The 20,436-nt window shown below is 37.5% G+C and overlaps 1 protein-coding gene across 4 annotated transcripts; it reads left to right on the top strand.

Moving 5' to 3' along the window:
- The first annotated feature begins 3,261 nt into the window (after positions 1 to 3,261).
- Mmadhc (metabolism of cobalamin associated D) lies at positions 3,262 to 19,969 on the top strand. 4 transcript variants are annotated; one of them, XM_040745332.1, is made up of 8 exons: positions 3,262 to 3,385; positions 3,665 to 3,718; positions 7,037 to 7,181; positions 8,539 to 8,774; positions 11,491 to 11,596; positions 12,613 to 12,743; positions 18,440 to 18,526; positions 19,455 to 19,969. In XM_040745332.1, the coding sequence occupies exons 2-8, from the start codon at positions 3,710 to 3,712 to the stop codon at positions 19,647 to 19,649; spliced, it is 909 nt and encodes a 302-aa protein (XP_040601266.1). In that variant the 5' UTR covers positions 3,262 to 3,385; positions 3,665 to 3,709; the 3' UTR covers positions 19,650 to 19,969. The 4 variants fall into 4 exon arrangements, with proteins under 4 accessions (XP_040601266.1, XP_012968062.2, XP_040601265.1 ...); XM_013112608.3 differs by having other exon boundaries at positions 3,315 to 3,449; positions 8,557 to 8,774; XM_040745331.1 differs by having other exon boundaries at positions 3,315 to 3,449.
- The last annotated feature ends 467 nt before the right edge of the window (positions 19,970 to 20,436 follow it).

Below are 20,436 nucleotides of genomic sequence, written 5' to 3'. Positions count from 1 at the left end.
TAAACCAGGATCTGTGGCTTACATGCAGAATAGAATTTAAGGACTAGACAGTATGAAGCAGAGTTGAAGTCTCATAAAGACATTTTAATATAGACTTGGAGCATGAGGGTTAGGAAAAAAGGGAGACATTCAAAAAGAAAGGCACACCCCAGAGCAGGGATATGAGCTTCTCAGAGAAGAGTCACTCTTCACTATCTTAACTGCAGTCACATGTAGCACTCTTGTGAGTTAGAAGGTTGCTGAAGATGAATTTAGATCACACAGATGCATGAAGATAAGACATCTAACTACAAAGATAATAGTCTTGTTTGAGAGCACCCCACACACACACAGACACAGAAAAACACTGCAAGAAATGAGGCCTTACCCAAGGTCAAATACATTCAGGCCTTAAACTTGGGCTGTTACTAATGTTAACTTAAATATTCATATGTAAAAGTAGTGCTTTCTCTATGTTGATAACCTTCATAGAAAATGCTGTTAATTTATGCTGGAATGCTTGCTTTTCAGCTGGCAAAAAGTTTTGATCAAATTCCAGGATGCAAGGTTCCTTTTCTTCTCATGGTCACATACTTTTCCTGTATTTCTATCTTGCCTCAAAAACAATGATACCATTACTGGGAGACTAAGGCTGAAGGATGTACAGCTCAAAGCCAGCCTGAGCAACACAGTGAGACTTTATACACAAGAAAGACGGAAGGAAGAAAAGAAGGAAGAGAGGAAGACAGAAATGGGGGAGTAGAGGAGGAGAAAGTAAATGGGGAGAAAAGACTAAGAGAAAGAAAAAAGCAACAATAATAAAGACAATTTGGTATGATAAAAATTGTTTTTTTCATCCTAGGATTGACTTGCTCTATCTCCCTATAGAAGACAGGAAACCCAGGGAAGCAGCAGAGGAGACGATTTCACCATAGGGTGTAGATTTTTCAACACATTAGATGCTGTTCCGTAGGAAGGCCATGGACTTCCCATTCCTAGAAAACTTCAGCTAACACGTTCTCTTTTTCCTGGGATTGAATTTTATCTGAATGGTTGCAAAGGTGTCAGATGTCACAAGTTTGTAATGCTCATTAATTTAAACACTACTTATTTTAGTAACTGGACATGGATGAAAACTACATGTTGTTAACACATAAGATGAGTTATTAAATAAATTTTAATATGCTTGCCTGGAAAAGACTCAACTTATCTAACAGAACAACTTTCAAATGCCTTCTAAAAATATAATTTTGAGAAATTATTACACCACGTGTTAACCAACTAATTTGAAACTGTGTCTATGAAAAAATTGCATACAACTCTTATGAAAAGCTTTATTCATAGCCATCAAAAATCAGATGAAAACCACAAGACCTTTTAATATAGGAAAAGTTAAAAACTAGGAACAGTCAAATACTCACACATTACAATACTATTCAGGCATTGAAAAAGGGAACAGGAATTGGCTATCAAGGCACACATAAATAAAGGGTGCTGACTGAAAGAAATAATTGTAACAATTGTGACAAATTTTGAGAATCAATCTCTGGTATTCTATAAAAATAAAAACCATACAATTGGCAAACAGATGATGGGTATTAGTTTATTGGGGTCATAAAAGAGTTTAATAGATAAAGCAAAGGGTATTTTAATAGCAAAACTATCCCATCTGACATTTTAAGAATGTATGCATGACACTGTACACATATTGTCAAAAGCACAAACAACAAAAATATTTAAACAAGTCTCAGGAGCTCAAAGAATATGGGGATGAAATAAAAACATGCTTTGAAATAAGAAAAACAAGAAAAAGGAGGAAGAAGAGAAAGACAATTCACAGTACTGAAAATTCATGAAACAACATCTTTTTCAGAGAACTTGTTGAACAGAGTAACTTTAGAAATACATGTAGCGTAAAAGATTAAAGACAACAGAACTAAATAAAAGCATTGCTCACAGTTGGCGAATGTGACTCCCACAGACTTAGCTGACCATACAAACCCACTATCCATATACACTGAATGTAGTTTAACTGTTCTGAACTCGCTGTACATGTGAACTAGAATTGAAGTTAAGTGAATGGATAGCAAATGTGGAAGGCCAGTCTCTCACATTGGTTAACATAGATGACTATGTCTTCTTAGTGAAATGGTTGATTCTAGGACTCTGATAGATTAGGCAGGGGTTATATAAGAAGATTCTGGATATCTATTAGTGCCAGAAATTTTTAAACAATCTCAAGAAATAATGACAAACAAACATATGAAGAGGATTATGTCAAAAAGCATAGGTGCCAACCATAGGAAATCAAAATTGGTCAATATGAAAAACAAAATTAAAAAGTAATTTTATGTTAATATGAGTCCATGTTAATATAAATAACTGAGTTCATCAGCAAATGGAAGCAGACAATTCTTCCATGAGAACTCCAGATAGTAATGAAGACACTCTGCCTTCAAAGATGTAAACTGACCACACCTACAGTTTCGGGCCTTTCTTCCCCTTGAACATTGAAAAGAGTAACTTCACAGTGGAGAAGCAGTGTGTAATAGAGTAACAAGTACTTTCTATAGCATTAACCCAGACACTCTTACTTCAGTCAATACTTCAGATTTATCTATGAGCTTTTATTTTTAAACATATTAGATAAGCTATATGTTATTGGTGGGTAATATATAAATGTTTACTAAGCCTATTAAGAGTTTGACACCATCGAAAAACTGGGACCAAAAAACAAAACAAAACAAACAGCTGTCCTCGTACTCAAAACTGTAGTTCTTGAAAATAGCAATCATGCGAACAACAGAAGGTTGAATCTTCGGAAAGCTGTAGGAAAGTCTTGGGTGAGGATAAAGAATCTGTCATGGGAGCTGGACAGTGGCTCAAGACATAGGAGCACAAGCTTATCTTGCAGAGGACCCAGGTTCAACTACCGAAATGGCAGCTCATAGCCATCTGTTAACTTCTGTCCCAGTGAACCAGCACCATATATATATATATATATATATATATATATATATATATATATATATATATATATATGCAGACAAAACACTCATGCGCTTTAAATAATTTTTAATATAAAAAAATCAAAAACAAAAATCTGTCAAAGGTACCGATGAGTCAATGAAGCAAAGATCCAACAAACACTTGTACTGAGCTCTTTAAATCTTCCCAACGCGTCCCCACCCCGCCTCGATTCCCCCACCAATTAATCCAATAGAAGACCAGCTCACCCTTAACCCTGAGAGCATCATCTACTCGAAGATCGACAGACCGCATCGATGCGCTCGGAGGCAACTACTCAGGCCTGGGCGTCAACCGCGGCGCTGCGGGGACCGTGGCAGTCGCCATTTTGGCGGTGGACGGACGAGGGCCTGGGCGCGGAGTCCCCCCGCGGTGGCTGGTACGGATGGTTCCCGCCTGCGGTCTCCGGTGCACATCCAGGGGGGACCGGGACCCTGCTGTCGGTATCGCCCCCGCGCCCCACCTCTGCCCTGCGCTTTTCCGCTTGCTCCCCCGCTCGGGGCTCAGACCAGTTGGGCTTGGCTCGGCCTGCGCCTCGGTGGCCACACCGGTTCCCGGGGACGCGGGGCCGGGGCCCTGGCGATGGGGAGGGACACGCTGACACTGCCTCGGGACAGCCTGGTGTGTCGCTAGCCTGTTCTGTTTTGCTCTTTCCCAGGGATTCTTTGCAAAAGGGAGGAATTTGCGTCCGTCTTCACTAGAAATGGCTCATGTAAGTCACCATTAGAACAGATGTGTCTGGAGACTTGTTAGGAAATGGAGGGACGACTTTATGATGACGTTGGCATAATGTTCGCCTTAATGTGTCAGCCCTGTCGGGGAGCAGAGGGTGCGAAATGAATTGCTTTGTATGATTGGACGCAAGCCTTCTGTTAAATTCTCGTGCGTTTGTTTCCCCGATTTCATATTTTATAAGACAAAATTCAGTGCAAACATCCTCCCAGCAATTCCAAAAGTCATTTTAGTAAATATTTAGAATACGTCTCAAGCCCTTTATTCAAAACGAAAACAACGACAAAAACCACCTTTGGCTAACCTGAAGTTTTGAAGTTACCAGCATAGGAAGTGACCATCCAGCTTCTACTAGAGCAGAAGTTCTTAGTCACACTCACAGACTTGAGTGTCGGTGCCCAGGTACACCGTACATTAGATAGTTCATAGATAAAGGGCACAAAAAAAAAATAGGAAGAGTTTTATTACAAGTAGTCTATGATGGGGGCTGGAAAGAGGGCTTAGCTGTTAGGAACACAGGATGCTCTTGCAGAGAACCCAGACACAAGACAGGTCACAACCCTCTGTGACTCCAGTCCTTGGGAATTCAGTGTCTTTTTCTAGCCTCATCAGACCCCGGGCACATACGGTACACATACATACATGCAGGCAAACGTTTGCGCGCGCATACACAGTCAGAATTTTGTTAAGTAGCACATGATAATTTTTTGAAAGCTTGGAGAAGGTATAGTGAGAGATTTGTGCATAAGAGAAAATGGGAGTTTGGGCTCACTTAGTGGGGAAAATGTTTACCTTGAGTAAACTTATATTTGAGAGATGAGTGAACTTAGATCATCAGAGGTTTGAATTGGAAGGTCAGGCATTAGATACAGAAAGTTCCCTGTGCCTTTTAAATATTAGGAGATGTGCAAGGGGCGTATGTAGGAGGTGAAGCTGGATTGGGGGATAGTGGAAAGTCAGGGAATCTCAAGCGCAGCGCTCAGTAATTTAATGTCATTGGCGTTGTAGTTTAACCAGAGCTGTAGAAACATTAATGAGGTGGCATTTCTTTTACTGCGAGTGTGACTGTAGAGACAAGTCTTAAGAGCAGACTACCAGTGTGAGTGAAGTTTTAAGGTGAATATTTTAGCAAGCCATAACCTGCCCTGAAGGTTACGAAAGAGACCTATGGCACGCTCATAGGAGGGAAGTAGTTGGAATAGAAATAGAATGCTAATGTTTGCACTGACTTTGTTTTAAATGAAGTCAGCAGGATGAATTTGTTGGAAGAAAAAAGTTCTTTGTTAGAATGAAGCTTATATTAAATAAGTTTAAATTCTACTATCCAGGTGTCAACCATAAGGGTTTTGCGTTGGTTTATATGTGTTGTAAATTCTGAGCAGATGTTAATAGTGAATTAGTCATTGACAGTTTACTTAACATCCAGAATTATAAAAATGCCCATAATTTAGCCTCTAAACTTGCCACTCTTCTGCATATACCTACTTCATCCCTTTCTGTTCCTGAAAGTAATAAAGTTCTAATAAAATTTCCCAAGTCTCGATTCTCCATGAACGCACACATCTGCTTTCCTGTGAAGTCAGAAGGTACTGCAGCAACAGTCTGTACTCAAATGGGCTAGGTCAGCCACGAATGGCTGTAACTAACTGTAAACCTCTCCTTTCTCGTGAAAAACCTTCAGTTTGTCTAAGCTCTGAAATACAGACGATGCTCATGACTAAGTATGGTAACTCATTCCTGATAATCCAGGCCAGGTGATGTTGGTATTTTTTAAATGTAAATAGCCAGCAATCAAATCTTTTAAGCTGTGGGCCATAGGCTAATGCTGACCTTGCAGTGTGAAAGCAGTCATGCAATACATAAGTAAATGACTGTGCCTGTGTTACAATAAAACTTTATTTCCCAACAATTAGCTGTATTGGGAAATGATTTTGCAACTTCTTCTTGAAACTGTTCTAACCTAAGGATTCTGCTAAAAGTCTGTCCATGCTCCCATAGTTACATATTCATCCATTTTAAACTCAGAGAAATAAACATAAGATCAGGAAATACACCACAAAGATACGTGAAGTTAAGGAAAGTGAATACTGACTTCAAATGAGAAGTATTAGCACAGTCTGCAGCAGTTAAAGAAGAAAAGGGTTGGAAAGGAATCCATCATTAGGGTCCAAGGATGAGTTCTGAAGTCTGGTTTAAGGACAGTAGACTTTTACTAGTTGCTTTACATTTTCAGTATTTGTTAAATAAGGCAGCATTTACAGATTCAACTTTTGACCGTTATTGGAAAAAACATGCACTTTTATCCCAAAGCAATGTATTGTTTGTTCAGATGTTTGTGTTGTGGTCTAAGGTGAATCTGAAGAACAGTTATTTGGGAGTGAGAGAGTGATTACAGGAATCCTGGCAAGCCAAGTAGGGCCATAGGCAACCGGGGGAAGCCAAGGGTCAAGGGTTTTCTAATTTAAAATACGAAAGGTTGCATAATTTGTTGGCTTATTCTTGGCGCTGAGGGTTAACACCAGGTAGCATCAGTCCAAAGATGAACAGGCAGTTACTGGTTAGGCATCCTCTGAGAAATGTTTGATTTGTGTTGTTTCTACATTGGCCTTTGTGCAAGGTTATGGTTTGGATAGTCTTTCTGTGACAGTTCATTTATCAGATAAATATTCTTGAAGACCTCCTTACTGATCAGGATGGCTTCATTATTAGGGTTTGGCGTACTTGGCCCCCACTTTGGTTCTGACAACTCTTATAGTAGGTTTTTGTTTTGTTTTTTAAGTTGTATATACACTATTGTTTGTTGCATAGAAGATATTCCACAGAGACAGTGAAGTAGTATGTGTTATTTTTAAAAGATACAACACAGTGAGATGAATTAGCTTACTGTATAAACATGACAGCCTAAATTTGAGTTTGCACTCACATAAAATCCAGGCATGGCTGCACATGCTTGTGACACTAGCACTATTGGGAAGGTAGAGACAAGAAGATCATTGGGACTTGATGACCACCACAGTAGCTCTAGGCTCAGTGAGAGACTGTCTCAATGTAATAAGATGGTGAGAGATAGAACAGGACTCTTGGTGTTCTCTAGCCTCTGAGTATATATAAGCAAACACCTGTAGGGCCAGACACAAGCCAAGGGGAAGCTGAGGGTCAAGAGGTTTTTTGTTTGTTTGTTTGTTTGTTTGAATTTAAAATACAAAAGGTTGCATAATTTGTATCATACACATGCAAAGATGAAACACAAATAAATGTATTATTTGTCTCCAAATCTGTTCATTTTTATTGTTATTAGGTGCTTTGTAACAGGGCCAGACTGGTTTCCTATCTCCCAGGATTCTGTTCTTTAGTGAAAAGAGTTATCAATCCAAAAGCCTTTTCAACTGCAGGGTCTTCAGGTTCTGATGAGTCTCATGTGACCACTGCACCCCCTGATATATGTAAGTAAGAGACTTACTGCTCTTATTATAGTTAAAACCTTTTGTGGCTTTTCTAGTAGTTTTTCTTGGAAAAATACATTTGTTTATATTTTAAACTTTTGTTTGTTCCATTGAAAATAAAATAACATTCTACCTAGATATATCAGAAAGTTAAAATATTACAAAAACTAAAACAATGGTCTTTGTAAGAATATATCCCAGGAAAGACTTGTAATTGAAGATAATATAAGTTAAAATGGGGATGGAATGGGAGGAGAAGAGGTAGGAGAAACTTCAATCGGTATGTAAAATAAATGAAAAATTTCAGTATATCAAATATGCTTTTTCTTTTTTTTAAAGAATCTTCCAAACTTCATAGTTTGGCAATATAGTATACTGTGTATTGCCTATTCCTAAGTGTCACATGACTAAGAACTAAAACTCACTGCCTGACTACGAGAGATTACTGTATAGCCTGTTACTACCCAAAGAAAATGTGAAAATTCAGTATTCAGCACATGTTATTTTCTTACTGTCACAAAGCTAACAAATGCTAAATGAGCCATTGGAAATGTAGTACTATCTACACTTGATTCCGAAATGTCTAGTTTTTTTTTTCTTTAAGAATTTACTTGTATTAGATATGTGTATGTGTGGCATGTGAGTGCAGGTACCCGCAGAGGCCGGAATAGTTCAATCCCTGGAACTAGCGTTACAGGCAGTGGTGGGCAGCTATGCTTGAGCTCCTCTTAGGAGCAGTGGGCACTCTCAGTCTCTGCACCATCTCACCAGTCCTAAAACTGATTCTGTGAACTTCAGTTTCTTTCTGTCCTCTAACACTGTCTTCCCTCTACCAGCTCTCCTGATCCTGTGGGTTATTTTGCTACTTACAGTTCTTTACTAAATCTCTTAACAAGCACTTTGTATGTTTATTATGTATTTATTGAATAATTTACCTGGAATCTACAGGGCTTCTTTTTATCTGTTATTTGTATCACTATCATACTGATCATTCTAAGGTATTTTAATTATATTATTTTCTTGATAAATATTCTTTACTATTTCTCTCAGCAACACTTTCCAAATTATGAGTCATTGTCCAAGGCTATTTAAAGAGGTTGGGTGGTAGTTAGAAAGGTTTGAGAAGTTCCACATTCCATACTTGACAACATATAGTGCATGCCAAAACACCAAAGGCTCTTAGCTTAAACTATTGTGTCCTAAAGGTATAACACATGGAATTTTTGTTCCTTCAAAAACTTTACTACAATTTAAGTTTACCAGGGCATTCAAAGCCCTACAGCTTCCCTAGTTTTTGTTTTTGTTGTTGTTAACAACTAACTTCCCATTTATATCACATAAGACTAACTATGTATAGCCATTTTATTCTCTTCAGGCTCCCGAACAGTGTGGCCTGATGAAACTATGGGGCCATTTGGACCTCAGGATCAGAGGTTCCAGCTTCCTGGGAATATGGGCTTCGATTGTCACCTCAATGGGACTGCCTCACAGAAGAAAAGCCTGGCCCATAAAACTTTGCCTGATGTTCTAGCAGAGCCTCTTTCAACCGAAAGACATGAGTTTGTGATGGCACAGTATGTGAATGAGTTTCAGGTTGGTTCTTAATATTGTTGCTCTTATTAATACTGTGTTACTTCTCAATTACTGAGTACATTTTATTGAAAAGGTAAAAAAAAGTCAGTAAATACAGAAGCAGCATAAGCAGCTTTAAAAAAATAAACTGACACCATCCAATTTACATGTTTAAATTATAGTCTCTATTAAATAGTTCTTCAAAAATACATTTTTGGTAACTACTTATTCTAAATCTGACTGCTGAATTATTTTCTGTATTGCTGGGAATTAAGGTTTCTTGGTTTTTACTTCTAAAAATACTAGTTATGGGCCAGTCATGATATCATATTTGCCTGTAATCCCATCACTTAACCAGTAAGAGGAGGAAGACCCCCTAGGTTCAGGGCCCTCCTGACTTACATTGTGAATTCCAGGCCACCTGGGGCAATTATAATTTGTTGATAGACTTAGTTCCCACTAACTTTATATTTCTCTGCCTCTTTAAAAGCTTAAGAAATTTCTGAGATCTCTAAAGTTGTTCAGGCACAGGTAACTAAAAGCAAAACAGTAGAAATGTTGATTTTATGGAGGGGGGAAAAGAAAAAAGAATTTCTAAGGGATTAGAGGAAGGTTTTTATATATTTTTCTTTTTTGTGTGTGTTTATATGGTATGCTTGTGTGTACATGTGTACATACATTCAAAGGTTGTGCAGGTATGCTTGCTCAAGAGTGAAGACCAAAATTGATAGAAGGATGCCTTCCTTAGTTGAGTCTCTACCTTATTTTTGAGGCAGGGTCTATCACTGGATCAAAGCTTCCTATTTTGGCAAGGCTGGCCAGCAAAGCTCCCAACACTAGGATACAGATGTGTGTGCCTTCATGCCTAGCTTTTTAGGTAGGTGCTGGGAATCCAAACTCAGATCCTCATGTTTGCTCCTGTGTTATAATTATTTAAACTGAAGTTGCACCATTATTCTTGGAAATAGAAGGCTATATGCATCTGAGTTTGGGCCATACTCCTAAGATGTGGCATTGCTATATAGCGTTAAATAGAGTTTTTTTATTTGATTAAGTTCTTGTGATAGTGTTGACTTTTTGTTTGCTTTTAAAGATTTAATTTTTTTAATTATGTGGCATGTGTGTCTGGGTGTGGTGTACATGCACATGAGTATGGATATCCATGTAGGCCAGAGACATCAGATCTTCTGGAGTTGGAGTTATAGGTACTTGGGAGCTGCTTGAAGTAGATGTTAGGAACTGAACTCAGATTTTCTGTAAGAGCAGTCATGAATGCTCTGCTGAATGAATTTAACATCTTAACCATTCAGCTATCTTGGTAGGCCCTATTGTTACATATTTTAAAGCAAAGCTATATGATTTGGTACACCAGTCTCAAAATATGAGTTGTATTGAATGGCAGGACATTGGGACGTCATTGACTTCCTAGCTCTTTTTATATTAGATGAGTTTTGCTCATTCTTCTCATTGTTCTTCCTTTCCATACCAAATACTTGATTCTTCCCACAAATTCTGTTGTTAATTTTCCCGTTTAAGTTCTTCTTTAGTCACTGATTCCTAGATCAGTAGTATCTCTGACATTTGCCACTAGGTGTCTTTATTTGTATATCTGCTAGGTCCCAGATTTTGTGTTTAATACTGAAGTGGTTATTTATCCCTGCAAAGTTTGTCCTTATTACTGTATAATCAGTCATATGAATAGTGTAGCTAACTTTCCTCTGTCTTTAGATAAAAATTATAGGACCATACTTGCCTCCCTTTACCAGCATGTTCCCAAAAATAATTTCAAAATCACATTTCTCCAATCTGTGAATTTGTTCCTAAGTTATTGTCCTCTCAACTCTGTCAGGCTTCAAGAACTGTTTCACTTACCTGTATTTGTAGGGACATTATATATAACATAATGGACTAGAGAACAATAATCTGGGTTTGGGTGTTGAATAGAGCAACTAGCTTGTGACTTTGAGAGCCTTTCTGAGCCTTTGTTTCTTTATAGAAAAAGTGAAAATAGTAACAGTGATGGAGTTGCATGCTTTTGTCGTCTTCCTGTACTTGTTGCATCCTTTTCCTCCTGAATTCCCAGCCTGTGTTCTACCTCTAAACACCCACATCTGTTACTGCTCTTGTAGCTTTTCCTGATCCCTGCTAGCTGTTTCCTCCCAAACTCCATCCCCAAAAGCTTTCTTCTGATTTTGTAGCAATTTTGTGTTGAATTACAGTTTTTATAAGTACTGCTTTTCTTCTGCTAGATGTGGTATAGTTGAGAGTAAAAGCTGGGTGTTTAAAACAACTTTATTTTATACTGTCTACCCCTCTCAAAGAGCCTAATATATTGCAAGCCATGGCTGACTTCCAACTGGGTAGCTATCCCTAAGCCCTTCCTGTAACCAAAGACATATTATTTGACCATGTTTGGTTTTTTTTAAACTAACATCATACCAATTTTACAATAATTCAGTATCACATTAAATCGCACAAAAGGGGTAACTTTGTAAAATTTTTGTTGTGTTATTTCAACCTTTTCCTATCAAATTTTAGAATGCCAGTATATTTATACATTTGTCTTACATTTTCTTAAGTATTTCTTTAGAACTTTCAGAATTTATACTCATTTTATTGTGAAAGCATTACCTTAATTCCCAATAGAATCATTTTTAAAATTTTTCCAGTTTAAATCCTTAACAACTGTGGCATGATATTTGAGCTCAAGTTTTTCCTTTCATCCTTGTTCCCACAGAGTAGCGATGCACCTATTGAACAAGAAATTAACAGTGCAGAAGCTTACTTTGAAAGTGCCAGAGTTGAGTGTGTAATCCAGACATGTCCAGAACTGCTACAAAGAGGTATCATACTTTCTGCACTGAAACCCAAAATGTGTATTAGATAATGTTTTAATGTCTTCACATGCTTAGTGATGGACTCCTAGTACTTGTCAGGGTCTGTGTGTTGAAATTTAACGTCTGCTTGGAAATGATTGCTTGTCCTCTGATGTCTGAACTCATTTCAGTTACATCAGAATGATAGGATTTAACTTAAACTCCATATTTCTACCCTTGTGAGGCTATTGTAACTAATTTTTTATAAGCTTATATATAGCATGTAAAGGAGAATCTAAGAATTTTAAGCAATGAGTTTTGGTTATATTCATCTCCATTCCTCTCCCTTCTGGAGGATCTACCACCACCTCCCTGAAATGTTCCCACCCCACCTCCATATCTTTCTCTTTTAAAAAATAAACTATGGAGTTCATTTGGTGATGCCCATGTACATCTGGGTGGGGACCTCTCACAAGAGCATGGTTAACCTACTGGGCACCATACCCTTAAAGAAAACTGATTCTCCCTCCCCCAGAGACCACCAGCTGTTCCATAGCTCCTTGGTTAGGATTGAGGATTTGGGAGCCTGTCTCTGCTTCATGCTAGAATGTTAATTGTCTTCACCTTGTGCAGGTCTTTTGCACAGCTGCTATGAGTTCCTGAGTACAGAAAGTCCTGTCATGTACAGAAGACACTGTTTCACTCCAGTCCTTCCTGAATTCAGAGAGCTGGTGCGATAGAGATGTCATGTTTGTGCCTGTGTGCTCCACAGTCACCTACCCTCTGCACTTTGACCAGCTTATCATCTGTAATTTGACAGAAAACGCTTAATGATAAATTTATTTGAAAATAATATTAATAACAAAACTGTAAAGTAGCTTAATCTTCAGAGTTTTACTCTTTACAGTATCAGTGTTCACTTGTAAAACTGCCTTACTAGCACAGTAATTGAACTGAATTTTCATCTTCCTGAGGAACTTATTTTTATGAACTTTGTGTAAAGCTAATTGTTTTCTTCTTGGGATTTATGTTCTTATTTTTAGATTTTGAGACGCTTTTTCCAGAAGTGGTTAATAACAAACTAATGATTCTGACTGTAACACAGAAAACTGAAAATGACATGACTGCTTGGAGTGAAGAGGTAGAACTTGAAAGAGAGATGCTCTTGGAGAAGGTAAGTCTTCCAGTTTCCTAATAACTTGCTGTCTTATTTAAATGCCATCATACCAATTGTGGTAACACATTATTTTGAAAATCCCTCTTACACTCAAAGAGATTGAAACTTTGCTGGACTTCACAGCTGAGTTAATAATACACATTGAGGTTGCTTTAGACTTAGACTATTATTCTATTGTATAGTCAGTCTGGTTTTTTAACCTGCCCTTAATAGAGCAATGTAACAACAATCTTACTTGCCATGTAATCAATCAACTTTTACAGCTTAAACTATTGCATAGTTGCAGTCTTATGCTGTGTACTCTTTCATGCCCATGACCCAGAATAATGAATATGTGTATGTTTGTCTTCTGTACATTTTCTGAAAGCAGCCAGCAGGTTGGAAGCAACCTTATCCAATAAGTATCTGCCATAAATGATGAAAACAGCACACAGATATTATTAAGTGAATGTTTGCTCTTCTGGGGCCATTGGAGTCAGTGACTTAATCCCTTGTAAAACTGTTAAAGATTTCTGTAAAGTATCCCTGCTTCTTCTTCCCTGTGTGGTGCTTCTCTGTGCTGTTAAGTAAATACACAGCAAACACTTTTGTGATGGACACAGACATGGGGACAGACAAGTCAACACTCAGGCAGGCACAGGTTCAGGTTTATTGAGCAGACAGATTATAAATAAGCCAGAAACCATAAGCTACAGGGAGACAAGTAGAGAATTCAAATCCAGGCTCACTTCCTGTTCAGCTACCCCGAGACGAAGTCTAATTTCTTTCCCTTAACTCAACACCAGCTCATATTGGTGACTCTTGAGTTATCACTAGTGCCTTAAGCAGTGCAACTACTATCATAAAATTGTCTTTTCTGACCTGTACTTGTTTTGTGAAATATTTCAAGCACTGAAGAAATGGCACCCTTTTCAAAGGGGGGGGAGGCTACTTTCGGTGGCTACAGCAGTCAAGAGCACTTGCTTTTTTTCTTCCAGAGGACACACAGTGGCTCACAACTATTTGTAACTGTAGTTCCAGGAAATAATCCATTGCCCTCTTATGGTTTCTGTGAGCACCTGCCATGTATGTGGTCCACGCACACACACATACAGGCAAAGTAGCCATATACATAAAATAAGTAAATAAAGCTTTTTAAGTGCTACTTTTCTTGGTATTCTTGAAAATTTTAGTTCCACTTATTCCTTTCCTGAATTCTTCTACATTTCTGTTTTTTCTAAAATATATTACTCTGTCCCTCTCTTACATTTCCCGCACACCCTCTATAGCATATCAAGTAAATAATGAAAATCAGCTCATTCATATCTAAGGAGTAAAGAGTAGCACTAAACAATATGACAAGATACAATGCAGTGTGCATCTTTTTTTTGTCCTTAGCTTAAAACTAAAGATAAGTTTTCATACTTCTCTATGCCAGTATATGTAGATATATTTTATTTCTTATAACATCTGCATTATATTATGAGTAAACTCAAAATTTTAAGTTATTTTAAAATTTCTTTTGTGATTTATAGGTTGGAAATCCAACTTTGCTAATTCTGACACACAGCTGTGAAAATCATTGTTACACATATTTATGAACACTAATCTCCATAGACACCTAGATTGAAGATGGCTGAATTACTATCATTTTAAATTTTGGCACATGTTGATGATGTGCCTACCCTAGAACTTATCTTAATGCATATACTGTGACCCTAGCTTACATTCTATCTTAGCATTCTTGTTTATCGATCAGATAAAAATTTTAGATAACTACTTTTATACATATGTATTTAATAATTTAAAACTATATGATAATACCTTAAACCTGACATTGGATTATATGAATTTGTCTATAAGACAAGAAAGAGTATTATTCTCTATGATAGATTAAGGATGATTCATTTGAGTGCCTTAGCTCAGGCTAGGTAAAACAGTGTTAAACATTGTATTACTTTTGGGGGTTAGCCAGATGGTTCTTTGTATTTGTGATAATATACATATTCAGCAGTATTTTATGGTAATAATGTGTTACTAATACGTGCCATAGTATTTTAACAGATGTGAGCATATGTGTTATATACTAATTAAGATGGAATTAAATAAAGGCATATGGCAGTCAGGCTGGGTGTGGTAGCCTATGCCTTTGGTCCCAGCACTCAGGAGGCTGAGGCATGTAGCTTTCTAGGAGTTTGAGGCCAGCCTGGGCTACATAGTGAGTGTCAGGCCAGCCAGAAAAACATAGTAAGAGAGACCTTATCTAAAAAACAGACATAGTTTCAGATGTAAGAGAATTTAAGTAGGCAATAACTAACAGACATCTTATTTACATAGTTAAGACTTAATAGATGTACAGTTCTCATCACTTTGTGAGCAGCCACGGAGTTCATTCTTATGTATCACATTAGTAGTGCTGGGTTCTGGTCATCTCAAGATTCTTACCTGATTTGATATTGAGTCCAATGTAGTGCAGTTTCCTATGACATTGGACTGTGTTGAGAATGGTAGCTTATTCTCCGTGTTCTATTCTGTTTTCCAGCAGATGTCACTGTTTGCCTTTGATGAATAGAAGTCTTAGAGGAAATTTACTGGTGCTTGTAGTAATAGGAGATTCTTTTAGTTGACCTTTGTCATGCTTGATTGTATTGTTTTGTTTTGTTCTTTTTAGTTTTTAGATACTACTTTTTACATTATATTGGAAAGTGATCTAATGACTTGTTTTTAAGACCTACAAAGATTATGGAATACATCAATAAGTATTAATATTATTTGTCACCAGTTGACAGGTAGATATGGAGAAAAAAGCTTAGGTGCTAAGCCTCCATAGGAATCACTAAACTTCATTTTTAAAAGTGTCAGAATATGAATTATAATAAATGTAGTTCTGGAAAAAAATAAAAAGTTGGGACAAGTGAAATTTATAGTTTAGCTGAGCAAAGAGACTTACAAGTGGCACAGCCCTCAGAAGAGTAAGTTCAGAGACCTCCACCCTGCCGTGTACACAGGCAGCATTTATAGACAGAAAGTAGACGGGAAATCCAGAAACACTATGACTGTAGCTCTAAATCTGCCTATTGAGCACAGTGTGATCAGTTGGCAGCCTGTGTGTGAGTGAGCAGTACTCAGGTTGTGTTATAAAACGTTCTCCCAAGTTAGGCTGGACTTAGGCTCTAAGTACACACTATGATAAGTTGAGAGTCAAAATGGGAAAGCACCTTCAGGCTACATTTCACGATCTCCTCGTCTTACTTACTGCCTTTCTTGGTCTCTAATACAGATCAAGGGGTCTTGAAAGCTGACCAGAAGGATTTGACAATATAGATAGAGCAGCTGAAGAAAGTAGTAAACTGGTTCTTTCTTTCCTTATGAGGTTAGAACAGGGAGGACTTAATTATCATGCTGGCTCAGGTAAACTAGGCCCCTTCTAATTGGTTGCTGTCAGTCTTCTGGCTGTTTTTGAAAACTGGCCTGTTTAGATTCCTTAGATTGCTAACTAATCAGTGGCAGTAGCATGGGTAATTCATTCCAGCTTGGTCTGGTCTGCCTCATTAGTACTGACATCACAGTGGCCTCCTATAAACTTTAACAAGTCCCAGACACAGTCATCTTTATCCACTGATGATAACAGCAGGACCATAGCTTTGATTACAGTGTATTTATATGCCCATGATAGAGCGTAGTGTATGTGAGCAGCACATTCAAAGATTAATAGTAATTATTGATACTACAGAGTAACAGTTGTTGTCAACAAAGTTTTATGAATATGTTCTTTTTTTTCAAAATATTGTTATATATATATAATTTTTTTTGCTTAAAGGAAGGGATGTGTATGTCTGTGTGTGTGCACGGGAGCATGCGCTGATTGCAAGCATCATTGTTATTGCACAGTGGCGTTATCATTAAGGAAATCAATGGTTAGTCTGCTTAGTTACTGGGCTAGCTCCACAGTTGATTTGATAATTAAGACATTTGGTCTGGATGCACTGAACCAACTATGATCCACATCCCGGGTTGGCTAGCCAGATGTAGTGATATTTTATCACACTACTCAGAATGGTTTATCATTTAAAACTTACAAAGTATTTCATTATTTCTAGAATTTTCAGATTAGTATATGTTTTGAGGGCAGTTGACCACCGCTTGGCAAAATCATAAAAAATAAATCCACAGATGGGGTACTTGTGTATTATGGGCATCTTGGGCAATCTACCTCAGCTGTAAGCTCTGTGTTACACTGTTAAAACAACCATAGACATTAAATAAATGAATGGATGTGACTATATCAGTGAGCCAGATTTGCTCTAGGACTATAATTTGCTAGTGTTTGGTACAAAATATATTCTGCATTTCTAAGTCCTGGGCACTAGAACCAGTGTTAGCTGAATGCCAGAAGTTCTGTGTCTCTTCACTCTTGATGCACTAGAAATCCATGTGAGCTCTGCATTTTGCAAGTTTCACAATTCGAGAATTTTCTAGGCCTGTTAGAATCTTGCCTCTTTCTTACTCAGCTCAGCTTTTGCTAAGCAATCAGGGTGAATTGATGTATATGTTATTCCGATCCTGTTGTCTGTCTGCCTCTTTGTAGTAAGTACCCCTTGCACACAAATTGGGTTTCAGTGATCCATACTTTGTACTTTGCCTCATAAACTCGGTGACACCATCTCTTGGCTTGGAATCCACTCTGACCTAGTTTTTGTTTCTGCAATTAACACCAAAGCCAATGTGGGGACACGAGATTATTTAGGTTATATGTCCTGATCACGGATGACCTTTGAGGGAAGTCAAGGCAAGAATTCAAAGCAGGAACCCGGACGCAGGAACTGAAACAGAAGCCATAGAGAAGCACTGTTTACTGACTTGCTTTCCGAGTGTTGCTCAGCTTATTTTCTTATAAAACCCAAGACCAACTTTTCAGGGGTGGCATTACCCCTAATGGCCTGAATCCTCCAATATCTATCATTAATCAAGGAAATGCTTCTCTTCAGGCTGGCCTCCAGGCTAATCTGGTGAAGACATTTTCTCAACTGAGATTTCCTCTTCTCAGAAGACCCTAGCTTATGTTGACAGAGACAAACAAACACACACAAAAACAATAGCATCTATTTCATGCCTTTAAATAAAAGGTCTCTAGAGATAAAGATATTTTGCTCCTATTTTCTCAAAGAACATGACTTTTTCAAGCAGAAAAGTAGTTGCCTTATATACTTTAATCACTTTTATAGCTTTCAACGGGATATTGAGTTTGGTTTTATCTCTTTGTTGTGACTAGAATTAAAGCTGTGCCCTTGGGTTTTAGGCATCCATTTGTGCGGTTTTTGTTTTTTGTTTTTTGGGGTTTTTTTGTCATCAGTCTAGTCTAGACTTAAACTTGCTGCTGCCTTTTCAGTACTTACAGTTGCGATCGGCAAATACATCATAGAAATTAAGATACTAAGACCAAAATCCTGATCTGTACTTGGTATTTAGCAATCATACACATCATTTATAGAAGATACACAGGTGCTTAGTGAAAAGTGGGTATACTGTTCATTCCTCTGCTTCACCTACCCATGTATTCAGATTTTGCTGTTTTATTTTGTTTTACCTCCAGTGCTAGTGATTTATCCTAGAGCCTTGGGCAACCTAGATATTAAACTGACATTGTATTTTAAGAGACATAAACCAATCTGAATGATGCTGGGGCAGCACTGATTTTACCTTTTCCTCTGCAGTTCATTAATGGTGCTAAGGAAATTTGCTATGCTCTTCGTGCTGAAGGATACTGGGCTGACTTCATTGACCCATCGTCTGGTTTGGCAGTGAGTAAATACATCTTGAAAGCCAGTTTATATAAAGTAGACACCGTTCTTATTATAAAATTATAACTGTCCTATTGGCAAAAAACAGAACCACCAAACATCCATTTAGACTTTTTTACAACTCAATATATTATCTAAAGAGGTAAGATTACTGTAAGCCTCTTTGGTTTTACAATTCTAAGAGAACTTATGGCACAATTTTTGTAAGCTAAAACTTAGAAATTACTGTGATCTAGTCCAGTTTCTTAAAGACTAAAGTATTTTGAAGTTAAGAAAATATAAACTGTAAAAAGAGGGGCTAGGCGTTGGTGGCACACACCTTTAATTCCAGCACTCGGGAGGCAGAGGCAGGTGGATCTCTGTGAGTTTGAGGCCAGCCTGGTTTACAGAGCGAGTTCCAGCACAACCTCCAAAACCATACAGAGAAACCCTGTCTCGAAAACAAAACAAAACAAAAAAATTAGAGAAGTAATTTTTTGGAAGCTTTTCGATAGTCATGTCACATACTTCCATTGCAAGAAGTAATAAAATTATTTTTTAAAGATTTATTTAATTATTACATATACAGTATTCTGTCTGTAGCTATGACTGCACACCAGGAGAGGGCATCAAATCTCATTTGAAATGTTGTGAGCTTCCATCTAGTTACTGGGAATTGAACTCAGGACTCTGGAAAGGCAGTCAATGCTTTTAACTTCTGAGCCATCTCTCTAGCCCCATAAAGTTATTTTTTAATTTTAAGATAAAAATTTATACTTGCTACTTCAGAGTCAATTACAGTGTCATAGAAACTAGAAGACCTCTAGTTACCTTTTATGGATTTTTAAAAATATATGAAACACATAGGCACTTGCTTGCATTTATATAAATATTACTACAATGTCTTCCTTCCTAATAAAAATATCACTTCATTTCTTATTTCCTCTAGTTTTTTGGACCATATACAAACAACACACTTTTTGAAACAGATGAACGTTACCGGCATTTAGGATTCTCTGTTGATGACCTTGGCTGCTGTAAAGTGATCCGTCATTGTCTCTGGGGTACTCATGTGTTTGTGGGAAGTATTTTCACTAATGCAACAGCAGACAGCCATATCATGAGGAAGCTCAGTGGAAACTAGCAATGCCCTGTGATGATTGTAGCTCTGTCTCTAATGGAGTGAGTGCTCCGTGTAAACACTGTTGAGGAACTCAGCTTCTTTGGGATTCCGGTTTCTAGGTATTTACTTCATCATTTATGGATTTACATCAGGAGGTGACTCAGATTTCAAAATTGCAAATGCTAGTTCATATTCTGGAGTACATGTTGAGCATGTGCTGCAAAATGTGGTCATCAACATGTAACCAGGGTATGTTTGATCTCGTATTGTTAATTCTCCCCTTTATTGGGAAAACCTTAGTGTATTTTTTCCAAAAATAAATCATACATTTGGCTGTGGTAGCTTGTATTTTCTTCATTGCAATAGTTAAAGAAGCTATAACATTAAATTGCAAGTTGTTTTTAGTAATGCTATTGATAATTCTAGATTCACTGCAGATTTACTCTTCTGATTTTATTAACTACTAATTAAACTGGCCCTAGTTGGAGTGTTGTTTTAGAACAATGTCAGCAGGAAAAATAATAATGAAAGTAATACATTTTTTATGTATAAAAGTATATCAGTTTCATTCTTACACTAAAAAGCACTTCTTACCCATGTAGTTGAGACAGTTAAATATAATTTACTTTCAGATGAATTGATGCCCCAGCTCCCAAATCACATCCCTAACTCCATCACCCCAGAGGTGCCTCATTCTCTATTACTCTGCAGAGATTATTACAAACCTTAAATGAATCATCTTTCATTGCAAGGCTTCTGGCCGTCTGTGACTCTATGACTCCTTGATGATAGCAGTGGGAAACGGTTG

Source organism: Mesocricetus auratus, unplaced genomic scaffold (assembly GCF_017639785.1).
Source record: "Mesocricetus auratus isolate SY011 unplaced genomic scaffold, BCM_Maur_2.0 Super-Scaffold_100004, whole genome shotgun sequence".
Classification (NCBI taxonomy): Eukaryota; Metazoa; Chordata; class Mammalia; order Rodentia; family Cricetidae; genus Mesocricetus; species Mesocricetus auratus.
The sequence above is the reverse complement of the archived record's forward strand: the minus strand, read 5'-3'. Positions and strand labels throughout refer to the sequence as shown.

Coding starts and splice junctions, on each gene's coding strand:
- Mmadhc (XM_040745332.1), top strand. Junction 11,597..12,612: donor TCCAGAACTGCTACAAAGAG/GTATCATACTTT, acceptor TCTTATTTTTAG/ATTTTGAGACGCTTTTTCCA. Junction 18,527..19,454: donor ACCCATCGTCTGGTTTGGCA/GTGAGTAAATAC, acceptor TATTTCCTCTAG/TTTTTTGGACCATATACAAA.